Raw genomic sequence first — 15288 nt, 5'->3', positions numbered from 1 at the left:
ACAGCACAGTGGTATAGTTCTTCCTTAGTGTGTGAGGTCAGCCTTCTCAGAATAAAAACTTTAAAATCATAGGAACTGCGAAAGCAAGTTTTAGCACTGACAAAAATCAGGAGTAAGAATTCTGTAATGGCTTCATCTGTGATGATTGAACTTCTTCTCATGGGGAGTGACAAATGACAACAACTTGTAAAACTTCTTGAGTATCTATTCAACAAGAGTCACAATAGGTACAGGAACAAGCAAGGGCAAGTGACTCCAATATCATTCACCCATACACAAAGAGATTATTAGATGTTGAGGTAAGGTGTGTAGCAGATGGGTATCAAATCCTAAGAAAGTGAGGTGAGAAAGGACCCGCTTTCAATTACATGACTAGAGTAACAACGCGAGGATGCTGATGAAGTTGGAGAAGAGCAGGATTGGACAATGCCAGGAAAGCTAAGAGGACCAAGCTTCTAGAAGGAAAGAGCAATCCACTGCATCAAACGGCTGCTGAGAAAGACAGGGATGTCTAGAGGTCCAGTGTGTGAGGCTCTGTGAAGGCCACTAGTGACTGTAACAGGACTGGCTCCTTTTCATTCTTGGGACACTGTCAGATGGGTGATGACTGAAATGCAGATAACGTTAAGGTTCAGGTTATGGCCAATCTGCTTGAGAATATCTGTCTGAATAGTTCTCAGGAATAAACAATTATTTCTCAACAAAGTTAAGGAGCAACAGCTAAAAGAAAGAAGCAAACCGTATGGTTTTATTTTCTAGAAAGCTTACAAATATTTATATGCTGGCAGGAATAATGCATTAGTGATGGAGGAAATGATGCAGAAAACAAGCAAAAGAAGTTATTGAGAATGGAACATGGGATGGGAGCATAAGTGACAGGATTTGTTTGTGATAAAATAAGAAATGTGTCTCTCATGGGACCGAGAGGCCATCACAACTTCATATTCCCAGATAATAAATACAGTGCTTGGCATACATTGGAAACTCGTGAAATATTTGCTGAGTGAATCTAGTAGATATCCATTCCAAACCAAGGAAACAATATGAAAAAAGACAAGGAAAGCATGGATAGGCAAGAAAAATTGGAGAGTGGTATGACTTACCAATGCCCCTTGATTAGTTGTTGCTTGTTCCATAGTGTGTTCTTTGTGGTTTATGGTCCTAATCAGACATCTTGTTTTGTTTTGTTTTTGTTTTTGTTTTGTTTTTTTGTTTTGTTTTGTTTTACGAGACAGGGTTTCTTTGTATTGTTTGGAGGCTGTCGGTCCAGCCCGGCCTCAAACTCACAGAGATCCGCCTGCCTCTGCCTCCCAAGTGCTGGGATTAAAGGCGTGCGCTACCACAGCCTGGCTGTTTTGTTGTTGTTGTTGTTTTGTTTTTACTCCAACTGTAACTTTTAATATGACAGCATAGCCTACATGGCATCTAGTTAATTTGGTTTTGGGTTTATTTGATACCTATTGTGTTCCTTTAATAATGTAAGGCTCAAATGAAAATAATGTTTCCAACATTACTAATGTATTTTCAGTTGTATGGAAGGAATCTAATTCGTTTATCTATGCCTGTAATTTTCCTTAGATTCCAGGATTATTTTTAGCACTGATAAAATTACTGATTATATTAAGTCTGATGACAGATTTACAGATCACATATCTATATCTATCTATCTGTCTATCTATCTATCTATATCTATCTATCTATTTCACCTTAAAGGCAAAGGTGCTAATTGGCACTTGGTAAGATATAATTCATAGTTATATAGCCAATGTGTGGTGACAAGTTTACAAAATTATAAATTAACCAAAAATATTGTCTACTCTGTTGAGGTCTGTATATACATACTTCTATTATACTTGGCAGGGGGCCAAGGAGAATAGATGACAGATTATCTGTTATTAAAAATCTACAAAATAGGTTTTGAACATATATAAATCACAAGAGTCATGAAAATTTATTACTTGGTACTTAACTGCATCAGAATCTCTGACACCAAGAAGTATAAAAAATTAAATTCTGTACAGAATATACATCAAATAAGAGGTTTTTGAAAACCAAGAGTGTTTTAGAAGGGGTGATGATTTTCCTGGTGGTGGCAAATCCTGTGACTTTGCTTCTGCCTTTGGAATAAACAGAATAATAAATTTTAAAGTTCTCATATATATATATATATATATATATATATATTTCAAATGCAAACATAAAAGATGTTTATATACATTCTAATGGAGAGCATAAATAATGAATGATGAAGCCATATTTTATTAGACAGTAATAAAAGTTGAAAACAATGCACTAGAGGAATTTTTATGAGTTAATAACAAACATAAATTTACCCTCACACATTTGCAGGATAAGAAATGATCTCATTTATTCTAGTGTTATTGTAAAGTTTTCATTCATGTCTTGTTAGAAAGTCATCTTTAGTTGATCTCATTTCTTCTTATGATCTGAAGCTATTCCAATATTCTAACGATTCACTTGAACTTTCTTTAGACTTCAAAAAATATTTGATCATAGTTCTACTTTAAAAGATTTGTCTGGACTGGGAAGATGGCTCAGTGAATAAAGCTTTTGTCATGGAAGCATGCGAACCAGAATTCAGATCCTCAGGAGGTCGGAGGCAGAGGACCACAGGCTAGCTGAGCTAACTGGAATAAGGTGGAGAGAGATTAAAAAGGGCTTCCAAGTCATCTTTAGGGCCTCCATTTACATAGGCACAAACAAGTACATGCACCTGCAAAGACATGCGCACACACTACATACAGAAAGAACGAAAAAGAAAGAGAAAAGAAGGAAGGGAGAGAGGGAAGGGAGGAAGGGTGAGGAAGGAAGGTGGAGGGAGGCAGGGAGAAAGGAAAGAATGAAGGGAGGGTTTTGGTTAGAGAATAGGAGACTTAAGAGCATAGCAAGGGGGGGACTCTGAGTGAAAATAATTTAAACTACAATCCTAATGATGAGAAAAAGCAAATCAGTTAAAAAGTGACTAAGAGAACAGCATTTTAGAGTGTAATATCTCCAAAGTCAAACTCATGTTGTCCTACCCATTACAGTATGGCCATAAGACTTGCCTCTTTGTACCTGCCTCCACAGGGCCCCTGTATGCCCATTCTTACCAGACCCCTGGTCATCTTCAGCATCTGATATCTTCCCACTCTGATATTTCTAGGGAATCTCTCAACAACACCAACAATTGCTTTAGTTTCACATGGCAGAGGAGAGGTTTTCTGCTCCCTTTCCTCGGGACCACCCACTGCAGAGCCTCTGGTGCTCGGGAAATCACCATAGCTGTTAAGAGTGGTGATGGCATCCTGTGGCTGTGTAGCTTCCAGAGCTGGTTGTGGTGCTCTTGACACCTGCACCAATGATGCTGCTGAGGCCCCAGACCTGTGGTGCATCACTGGGTAAAGCTGCATCCTTGAGCACCAATGGGAGGTGATTGTTCTTCTCCTGCTTCCCCTGTGACATTAATGTGTCTTTGTGTATGCACAAAACAGCGAAATAGCGCGGCAGTTTGGAGTGTATAGAGGATGTGTGTGCACACACTTTAGTTTCATTTCATGGAGTCCTGCCACAAGTTTTGACTTGCTTCCTTGTTTTTTTTTTCTATTTCCGTCTAGGCCTTTGTTCGTCAATCCCCCTTTAGAGACCTAGCCCTCACTTCCCCTAGGGCAGGTTCTTTCATGAGAAACTCCTTAAGCATTCATAGACATGGAGCTATTTGTTTTTCTTTTTTTTTCTTTTTTTTTTTTTTTTTTTTTTTTTTTGGTTTTTCGAGACAGGGTTTCTCTGTATTGTTTTGGAGGCTGTTCTGGAACTCGCTCGGTAGACCAGGCTGGCCTCGAACTCACAGAGATCTGCCTGCCTCTGCCTCCCTAGTGCTGGGATTAAAGGCGTGCGCCACCAACGCCCGGCTGGAGCTATTTGTTTTTCTAGCTCACAAGTCTTTGGTTCTCCGCAGATCATTCTGAACCTGCACATGGACAGACAATTATTTCAAGGGATAAACGTAGCATATCAGTCCTATATGTTGGAAAATGTAGCTGGAGAAATGTCTCAGTGGTTAAGAGAGCTTGCTGCTCTAGCAGAGGACCTGCGTTCCATTCCCAGCATCCATACCAGGTACAGGCTCATAACCTTCAAGTAGGTACAGTAGATAATACATCCTGGATAGGAAGTGCCAAGAAAAAACATTCGAGGAGGAGGTAACAGATAAGACAATATTTTAAAATCATCTTGTAAGGAAGACTTCTGCAAAAGTTGTGCTTTAGTGGAAATCTGAATTGAGTGAGACCCTGGGACCCACAGTATCTTAGAGTAAGTTTATAACAGTGAGGCCACCCGTGCAAAGGCCTGTAGCTAGAAGGAGCTAAGTGTGCTGGAAAGGAAGAGTGGAATAAGGGGTAGAGGGATGGATCTTCAGTCAATGCCCTTGCTACACAATCACGAGAACCAGAGTTCAGATCCCGAGAATCTGTATAAATGCTGACTGGGTGTGGTAGCCAACTTATAACCCAAGTTTTAGAAGGCATATCCCTAGAGCAAACTCACTAGCTAGACTAGCCTTCACAGGTTGCTCTGTGTTTGACTGATATACTATCTCTTAAACTGCATGGTGAGGAAGATTTCTAACAGCAACCTCTGACCTTCACATGCCCACATACCAACATGCACTCAACATGCATGCACACCTCTACATGTAAAAACACATACACACGTCTACACACATGAATGTTCTCATACTACACAAATATACATACTGGAAATTCAGAGGAAATGGCAAAGATGGGGGCAGGGAGATGTGAAGACAGGGCCCAAATAAGGCCATGTTAGATTCTAATTTTGCTTTAAATAAGTTGGAATGCCCCCAGAGAGTTTTAAGATAGCACTGACATGATCTAATTTGTGATTTAAAAAAAAAGTCACTCTGGCTTTGAGCAGAGGCAAAAGGAAGCTGGGAACAGAGAGACCAATTAGAAGCCTGCCACTATCATCCGTAATGATGGAATTGGGGTAGTAGTGGTGAGGGTTGTTGGAAGTGATTTTGCTGTGACTGTTGTTCATAGGCAGGGCAGACTTTAGCTACCAATAGTAGGACATAAGAAAAAGAAAGAATGATGCAGTGTTTTTGTTTTATTTGGTGATTTTTTTTTTACTTAGAAGCACTGGACGTCTCAAGGTGCCAGTTAGAATGAAGAAGAGAAAAGAGGAAGGAGCCAATCCTGTGTGAAAGTGGGTAGTGCAGGAGTCAGAAGATTAAGGCTGACATCTAAATGGGTGTGTCAGTCCCCCATTGGATGGGCAAGCCTTGAGTTTTCAGGGAGCAGTTCTAGTTAGTTTGAGACTGTGGTTTGGAGAAAAAGAAGAGGCTGAGGACTGAGCACTGGGCTCTTGAGCATATAAGAGCTGGGAAGGTGAAGAGGGGAAATAAAGAAGGCTTGAAGGAGTGTCGAAAGAGAAGCAATGCAGAAAGAGTGTCAGGTCGTGAGTCCTAGTTGGGAAAGACCATCAAGGGAATGAGGGACTCATCTGTGAGGCAGAATGCTGCTGCTGCTGCTGCTGCTGCTGCTGCTGATGATGATGATGGTGATGATGATGATGATGGTGATGGTGATGATGATGCTAGTGCTGGTGCTAATGCTGATGCTGGGCCAATAGGATGGGAACTGAGGACCAAACACTGGAGGTAGAAACTCACATTTGATTTCCTGGTAGTTAGAGTTATAACCAGTTCTCAGAAACTGCTCCAAAGCAGAGTCCTCACTTGGGACCCTCCAATTCCTCACTTTCAGGGACATGATAAAAAATTTAAAAACACATGATGAAAGCCTGCCTCTCTCCCCTTAGTTTGTACCTGTCACCTTTCCTGTGCAGTAGTAGCCTACTCAGTTCTGGACATGGTATGCTAATCATTCAAAGGGAGAGCCTAAATATGGCTGACACCCAGATTATCTCATCACACTCAATCCTAAAGGTACAAAGATTCAAGTAACCGAGAGATCTTATTCTCAGCTTTTATAACGTCACATTCCAGAGCTGGAAATGGGTGTCTGGAAGTCTGTAGTCATTATCTTGAGCCTGCAATCACTTTGGACTCCAGGAGCAGCAGAGCCTGACAGACAGGTCAGCCCAGGAGACTATCTCCCAGGCAGATGCAGCAGATGCAATCATATCAGTAAAACAGCACTGGTCCCCGGGGCTAGCTTGCAGAGCTGAAACTGAGACTATCTATGAACAACCAGACCACAGATGCTTATTATTAGGAGACCCTCCCACCTCACTTCCCCAAGCCTTCTTCTGTAAATCTCATGTCAATACCTCACAGGTAGACTGGGATATTTAATTTTTGTCTTCACAAAGTGGCCATTTTGATTAAAATCCTTTCCTGCCATTTTCATTTTACTTTTTCTGGTTTTTCTTGCAGCAGATGGCTGAGCCAGACATGTAGGAAACTCCAGAATCAGGCCCCCGGCCTAGGACTCTGGCAGACAGGAAAAGAAATGAAAATCAATAAATGATGCAACAATTTCTCTTATAAAGGGGTAACATGAGGAGTGGTAGCTGGGTGAGAAAACCTTTTGGTTTATGTAGCTATAGATAGGCTTTGTTTATGTTTTTCGATCAGTCTCCACACTGTAGTCCAGGCTGGCCTACAGCTCACTATATGTTTGTGTCTTTCATTTCAGTCACAGATCCTCCTGCCTCTGCCTCCCACACTCTGTTACGGGTGTATACCACTGACACCAAAGGCTTTGTTTAGTAAGAAGACCATCTCAGGACATTAGATGTACACCAGAAAGATCTAGTTCCTAGGGGTAAATTAATGATAGAAGAGAGAAAATTACCCAGTAATTACCTCCGTTGTCATACCCAAATTTATTTATGCTTTGACTATTGATGATCCTTAAGATTTCATCTCATTTTTAAAATAAAATTTAGACAATAAAATCTTAGTACTTATTCACTGAACTCATTTCATTAAGATACATTTTCAGGTAGAGAATTATTGGGTCAAAGATCATGAACATCTTAATACTATTGGGAGTGTCCTGGTGCTCTTAAAAAATTAATTTACCTTTCTACCTGTAATGTATAAACAGGTAAGTTTAATCGAAGTCTTACTCAAGTTATGTCATAGTTAGTGGAATTCTCAAAGTGTTTACATACTCTTACCCTACAAGAATGACATTAGCACTTATAAACAAAGAAAATGTTTTCCTTTCCTTTGTGGTTTCTTAATTGTTTTCAAACTAAATACCTCACTAACAGTAATAATTATAATAGTCACTTATTTTGAATCATGCATTAAATCTAAATGGTATGGTAGGGAACAAATTAGTTTTTTAATCAAACCAGCATTTATTTGAATCTCCAATTTATTACTTGGGTTTGTTATCTGTCACTATAATTTCCTTTTCAATACATATGTGAATATTAATCTGTTTCCTAAGTCATAAAGAGAATCAAAATTAGATATCTGTGAGACCCCTGTTACCCAGTGGGAAAATTATTCATGAACATGGAGTCACTTTTAAAAGAACTTTTTTTTCTGAAAAGATTTTGTAAACATACTGTTTTCTTTTAAAGGGGAAAAAAGGAAACATTTTTCCCATGCAACACACCCTGTCCACAGTTCATAAAAGTCTCATTTTACAGTTTCACTAGCTACCACGGGAAAAGAAAAAAAAAACCTTGAATTTCAGTGCGAGTAAACTTGAAACAGCGAGCACCTGGAGGGTCTCCTGGGAGAGCACAGGCTCTGATGTTGGAGACCAGGGATCAGCAGTGTCTCTTGAAATAGTAGCAGCGGGTTAGCTCCAGGTGTCTAAACGAGGCTTCAGCTCAGCTCACAGCCTTTATTTCCAACTTGCGATGGTGAGGGAATAACAAGAGGAATACAAATGGAAGTCAGATGCGTCCCAACATTCAGCCAGTTGCCAATCCGGTAAGAGAATCCATCGGGATGGGTGAGGAGGGTCGGGGTGATGCCGTGAAGTCGGGATCATAAACACTGGGATATCTGTCGGTGGCTGACTTCAGTGAGTCAGCAGAGAACCCTTTTATTCCCAGGGAAACAGATTTAGCCTCTAAGTCTGAAACGAAGAAACCCTGTGCGGTTATCCAGTGTGTCTTTACAGTAATGACTCACTATCCTCTGGAGTCTGGAGTGAAACTGACAACCTCCTCCAAAGAATGGAATGACAAGTGCATCCTTGAACAGAACCCAAAAGTTTCATGCAAGATAGTAAGAGGGGCAGATGCTTTCTCTGTTTTGTTAGTGTATGCCCCACACCCACACTGGGGAAAAGATGACCGCATTTATAATAATTAGAAAATGAAACAAGGTGTTATAGTGAGTTGAGCCAGGAAATCTAGACATTTGTACAATGGAAGCATCTGGGGCCCTACCTTTATATGTGGACTTCACTAAAATACCAGTCAATATCTTCTATTGTGATCTGGTAAAGAGACTGATGAATGAAAGTTTTGATATGAGATGTCCCTAGCCTAGTTCCCAGCTGGAATGGCAGCTTCCCTGTTTTCCTTCACTAGACCAAGCTTACTTTTGAGTTTCGTAGCTCTCACAATCATTTTGGCCCTAATTAAAAATTATTTATGAATTCATATGTTAATCTGCATAGAAAGCAATATTCTCAGACAGAGAGGACCTCACAAAATGTTTACACAGAGGTTTATTTCAAAATATATTTATTGAATTGCCACTGTGTTCTTGGCATACGGATATGAAAAATGAGAATTTAGTTTTAGTGTTTCTGGTATTGGAACAAAGTTATGGACCATTTTTATTTTATCTGTGGTCCTTAAGCATAAATAACAATGTCAAAAGTAATGTAGTTGGTATTTCCATCCATTGTTTTAATAAAATTGGATTAACTTCCTGCCTAATTCAATATTGCAGAGAACAATCACCCAGGATAGCCCAGATAAATCATTTGACTGGAGAAATCAAGTTCCATTTCCTATAAAATACAGGACTGCCAGATGTTTTTTCTCCTTTTGAGTAGATCTCTACTATGAAACATGAGCAGATAATAATGTCAAACAAAGGTCAAAATTTCAAGGTAGCAGTTGAGCTTTAGCAGTCAGATTTTAGACTAAAGAGGAAGAAGGGGATTATCAATGATTTTTTCTTTTAATGTCTAGCATACACACACATATACACAAATTATATATATTAAATATATTATATAATATTAAATACATTAATATATTTAATATGAAGAGGGTTAGGTTTAGAAGTCATATTTTAGACTAAGGATAAAGAAGGGAGTTTACAATAATTTTCTTTTAGTGTCTAGCATACATGTACACACAAACATGCACACCACACACATATTATACATATACATATATATATGAAGGTTTATTACCTATTTAAAACTTTTGCTTATTAGATAGTAAAGCTCCAAAGGAGAAGTGACTTTTTAGTTTTTTTGTTTGTTTGTTTGTTTTTGGTTTTATGAGACAAGGTTTCTCTGCATTGTTTTGGAGGCTGTCAGTCCAGCCTGGCCTCAAACTCACAGAGATCTGCCTGCCTCTGCCTCCAGAGTGCTGGAATTCAAGGCATGCGCCACCACTGCCGGCTGACTTTTTAGTTTCTTGTACCAAACTAACTTCCCCTACAGCTTCCACAATCTTCATTTTAACTTTTTAAATGATCACCATGAATCACTCAGTTAATAATTGATGCTGAATTGCATGTTATAAAATTAACCATTTCTATATTTAGTTGTAATAAGGAAGAATATGCCATAGATAGCCTCTTTGTTCTTCTGATCAATTCATTTACTTCTATGGGACAATTTAATAATTAAATCACAGATAGAGCAATCACAATAAGCATCACAGCCCTCCTAAAAGGGGGGAAAGTCTCACTGTCAGAATCAAGACGTACTATGATTGAACTGGCAGTCATGCTATGTGTAAAAGCTTTGTCACAGACAACAACACTCAGAATCTTGCTTTTCTAGAAATGAGATGTCTCTGGAAGTGCTAATCAATAACACATTGTGAGAAAATTATATGGTTATTATTCTGTTGCCATCTCCTTCTGCAGGTAAAAGAACCATGGACACACTAAAACTTATTCCACACTCATCTTTATTCATTTTAAGTTATGCAGAAAATTGTTAATGCCCACTGTGACAGAAAAATAATCAAGATTACCAAGGACGTTCGACCATAGCATTTTTAGTTGCATCTTAAAAACCACACTTATCACGTTTCCTGTAAAATTGTGTAGCTCACCAGATGAGAGACAGCAGAGTCCTATTACATTCACTGAAATGAAACATAAACTCCTCCGTGGTGGGAATCAAAAGAAAAGAAATGTGTGGTATCCATCCGTGCAGAGTTAGACTCCAAACCACTCAGACAGTGTTTCAGAGCTTGGGTGGTCTCCTGTCCTTTCATAGCTCAAGGTTTTATATGTGATCAATGGCAAGTCTGGAAATAATATACCCCTGTTGTCTGAATACTGGAACATTAAAAAGAAAAAAGGAAAGGTAGCTATCTGACTCTTCCTCATCTAAAACCAGTGGCCAGATTAATAATTTCTTCATTTAAATATGGTATCTATATATTTGGTGGCTTAAAACCTCAGTTTATGACAAGAAAGCAAGTACTCTGGGAGGATTTAAGGGTTATAATTTTGCCCTTGGACATCTGCTGGTAAGCAGTTCTAGACACCATTTAGAGATACGTCTTGCCTTTACTCATATTGGATGTAGCAATGGGAAGTCTCATCTGTCCTTTCAGATGTGTTCTGGGAGTGAAGCAGCCACAGTAGCAGTGACAGAGATTTATCATCTTTTGTTTGTTCAGCTGTTTGCTGCTGCTTCTTTTATTACTGTTGGGGTTTTTGGTGGCTGGCTGGCTGGCTGGCTGGTTGGTTGGCTGAAACAGTCTCACTATGTGGCCCTAGCTGGCCTGAAACTTGCTATGTAGATCAGGTTAGCTTGAACTCATGGAGATACTTTTTTACTGGGATTAAAGCCATGAACCACCACATCTGTCAAGTTTTATTGTCTGGATGGGGCTCATCGTAGAAACCTGCTTGTCCAACAAAGTTTGCCAGCGCACTGGTTTTCTGCCTGGACCCACTTGACGCCACTTTCAGCTCACACTTTGGCCGGTGTGTTCTTCCTGCAGAGTGAGAAATTCTGAAGGAAGGAGAGGGGTAGGAATAACCCAAGGGAGGCTGAAGAGGAACACAAGGAATAACGATAGGTGAAAATTAGAGTGCAGAAGAGGAAACATAATCTGGGAGATGAAAGTAGAAACTTCTGTTGACTGGAACCTGTAAGAATAAGACTAAAAAGTCTATTGAAGCAAGAGACTTTCTGTTACATTCACTTACTGAACCCAGGCCAAATTCAATCATAGTTGAGTCACAGCTTTTCTTCCATCTTAAGTTTTATATTAAGCTTCTATTTTCTTCAACAGTCTCTATGTATATATACATATTTGTAACTTTAATATTCTACAAGTTTAAATAAATGCAAAAGCACAAGAATGGACATATCATAAGAGAATCTAGTATAAATTTTGTAGTTTATGTAATCTTTTTCTCTTCCAGTGAATATGTACTTAGAAGGTCAAGGTTGTCATCACTTCGTGATTTTTAAAAAATAATTTGTTATGATGATGAAGCCTACTAAAATTTTATAAAATTTAAAGATTTCAAAAAATGTGTACAAAAGGTTTAACTAATAAGTTGAAGAAATCTTTGGAGTCGAAAGAGGGCTTATGACAGGAAGAGATGAGTAAAAGAGGGCACTAATTAAGAGGTAAAATTGAAACAGAGGAGAGAGATTAATGAAATAAAGAGGAAACTAGGTTATAAAGGGCTTTCCAAATGAATCAGCTAAGGGATTCTAACCTAAGTTGCTAAATTTGGCTGCTTTTTATTGGCATTTAATTTGCACGGGTAAAAAAAAGCAAGATGAGTATAAATTTAAGTGAAAGACTATAAAGAATCTTCCATACCCTGGAGTTGATTAGATGGAGAATGAAGGGAGTGGAGAGGCAGGAGTCAGAGGACCTTCTTCAAGCCTGATACTGTAACTCAAATATAAAACAAAATATATCATTTTTGTATAAATGAAAAAATTTGACTATTGTGCTTTCCTCCTCTTGGATTGCCTCATTGACTTTCCACTGAAACTCCTTGATAGATGTAAAAATCAATCAATATAAACACTGCGAACATGATCAGGTCACTTCCTGCCCTGATATTATTAATCATTCTAGTAAATACACTTCGGGCTTCCATTTGATCAACGAAGTCACTACACTGTTTCTCTTTGTTCTGAATTTCCAGAGAAGTAACTCACCAAATGAATTGTTTTCAATGTTAATATTCAATGGATTCATATTGGTAAAAGCTATGTTTACTGAGGACCTGTAATCTGCCAGTTCTAGCTGTTTTTCCACCTAGATTTTCTGGATTTTCTGGAGCCGCCACCACAAGCAGTTGTGAGTCACTGGATGTGGGTTCTGGGAACTCAAATCCCGTCTTTAGCAAGAAGAGTATATACTCATCACCACTGAGCCATCTCCCAAGCCTCCAAATAAGTTAATTTTTGTGACCCATAACTACAATAAAAATCTTACAGCTATAACCAAAACAATAGGAATATAGAAATCACATTAAGTTTACATGGAAATTGTTTTCAAACAATTGTGGATTGGGGTGAGAAGGGAGGTGGGGAAGATCTAGGAGAAGTTGAGGGAGGGAAAAACATAATCAGAATATATCATATTGGAAAAATCTATTTTCAATTAAATAATAGAAAAAAAGATTACCTTTGGGTGATCTTCTGCTTCTCATAAATATGTAATAGTCAAAGTATCAGAACTATATAATAAATGTAATTTGAATTATTCAAAATCAATTCTACATATTTAAGTGCATATTTCTCAACTGAGTAGAACCCACCTGGAACAGAGCCCTGTTTTCTATCACCCTTCCTAAGCCTACCAAGTAAATTATACTCTTCTGCATAGTAGCCACACAGTGTTGATTATGATGGCTCGTATTCTTTGGTTGCACAAAGATTTATTCAATGCCTACTATTTGCCTGGTCATGGGGGAGATAGCAGAGAATCAGACAGACAAGTTTCCATGCAATAGAGCTCTATTGAGAGAATAAAAATGAGTAGTACAGCATGCCAGTTAAGGATAAATACCATCAGAAAATACAGTAATATTTCAGAGTCAACAGGAGACAGATAAAGTAGAGACCTGAAGACCCATATAATGAATATAATTATTATAAGTATGATAGAAAGTCACTGAAGGATTGAGAGAGAGAGAGAGAGAGAGAGAGAGAGAGAGAGAAAGAGGAGAGATGAAAGGAGAGGCAGACTAAGGCATGTGCAAAAGACAAAAAATTAAAGATAAGTATTATTACATGCATCATGCCCTGTTTAGACAATTAACAACCAAAGAAATGGAAAGGACAAGAGAGCAGGATGGGAAATAAATGTCTACTGAATAGAACTACACAAGTGTCTAGCAAGGAGAATATATAAAATAGTGTGACTAGAAAGAAATATGTATATAATGGTTCCCTTGGTGTCTGAATGTGAGACTAAAATATTTACAAGCAAATCATCCAAATGTAGCATAGGAAAGAAGACTTATGAAATAAAGTTTAGAATCTATAGATTTTGAAGGCATTCTGCATTATAGGAACTATCCAACCAAGGAAATACTGTGAGGAAGGTTTTTGTTTGTTAGTTTGTTTGTTTTCACTTCAGAGATAAAGAATTCTATGAGATTACAAGCAGAAAAAAACAATTTATCTACTAGAAGGTTAGCCTCAGGCCAGGGTATTATTTTTTACAGTAACTTTTATTGCCAGAAGGCATTGGAATAATAGCAGTAGGTTTCAAAGACACAAAATAAAAATAGACACCAAATCAAAAATCTAATATGCAGCCGAGATGTCATTTATTACTAAAAACATCATAAACATAATTTCAAATATATAATGCCTCCAAAAGCATAGCACTCCTGAGCATCACTTGAAAGTAACAGATACTAAAATCCAGCTAATAAGAGATACACCAAAATGAAGAATGCAGCATCCTTTAAGAAAGGAACCCAGTCCCCAGGAAGAGGCGCCATTCCCTTACTAGCTAGGCACATGTGAATTGACATCAAAGGGTGGGAATGAGGGCATGGAAAGTACCAAGTTTACAAGCTTCAAGTGCAACTAGAGTGCGTAGAGGGTAATGTATGTAGTAGATAGGTATGTGAGGTTAAGACAAGAAGGGCACTTGAGTTCGGTTAACCAAAGAACCCATTTAAAAACTGAGAGCTCTTTTAAGTATTTTGGCTATAATTAAAGTTGACTTGACTAGCATTTTGGGTATGTCATTATGGTGTTCATAATGAAAAATTAATTAGATGGTCGGAATAAGAAAGTTCACTGGGTAAAGGCACTTGCTACCAAGCCTGACGACTTGAGTTGAATTCCCTGGAATACACAAATTGTAGGAAGAAAGAACTGCTGCTAAGTTTTCTTCTGGCCGATACACTCTTCCATTCAAGCGGGTGCACGGACAGACACAAATGATGATAATGATAAATGCTAAAAGAAAAAGAAAAAGTTAATTAAAACTCATGAAAGACCTGACAACCCACTGGTTCTCTACTCAAATAGTCTGGATAGCCATAATGGGGATCTGAATTGAGATGATTAAAATATAGAGAGAGGTAAAATGGGTTGGTCATTCAGGAGAAATTGAGAAAGAAGAACAGAAAGATGAGATATTATCTAACGATAGACAGTAGAATAGACACTATCAATCCACTATCATAATGGTGAAGTATAAGAAAGAAGTCAAAATGACTACCTAATATGGAACTTCACCATATAAGTCATGGAAAGAGAAGAAATTGTAGTTGTGGGTAGAGAGAGGAAAAAGTGATTGAGTTATGTAACGTCGTCTTAGAAGCACAGGCAGAAAGACATCCATGCAGAAAGACACACAACAAAGAAGAGTAGAAACATGGAATAAAGAAATGAGTGTGTAAACAGTAGCAAATGACACAGAGTGATGACACAGGATTGCATGTCACTACAAAATGCTTCAAATGAATTGAAGTTCTCTGCTCAGATCAAAGACATGACAGAAATGCTGTTTTGGAAATCTCTTGCTGATACAAATCCTATCCAAATATTGGGGTTCCGTGAGTGAGAATGGAGTCAGGAGCAGAGACACCTTAAGACTAAGAGGAGGGTCCTTAGCAAAGTCGAA

The 15288-nt window shown here is 38.3% G+C and overlaps 1 protein-coding gene across 3 annotated transcripts in view; it reads left to right on the top strand.

Annotated features, from left to right (window-relative positions):
• Positions 1-15288, top strand: part of Ptprr (protein tyrosine phosphatase receptor type R) — a 211154-nt gene that overhangs the window by 99289 nt on the left and 96577 nt on the right. Inside the window, exon 1 of one of the 3 annotated variants that reach the window (XM_040754845.1) lies at positions 7792-7942. The exons of the other annotated variants lie outside the window; for them this stretch is intronic. Within the exon in view, the coding sequence (XP_040610779.1) occupies positions 7910-7942 (33 nt within the window). The 5' untranslated portion in view covers positions 7792-7909. Of the gene's footprint in view, positions 1-7791; positions 7943-15288 lie in introns of those variants that run through there. 3 annotated transcript variants of the gene reach the window in all.

The sequence above is a fragment of the Mesocricetus auratus genome, unplaced genomic scaffold, assembly GCF_017639785.1.
Source record: "Mesocricetus auratus isolate SY011 unplaced genomic scaffold, BCM_Maur_2.0 Super-Scaffold_100011, whole genome shotgun sequence".
Taxonomy (NCBI): domain Eukaryota; kingdom Metazoa; phylum Chordata; class Mammalia; order Rodentia; family Cricetidae; genus Mesocricetus; species Mesocricetus auratus.
This window is presented reverse-complemented; position numbering and strand designations above follow the sequence as displayed.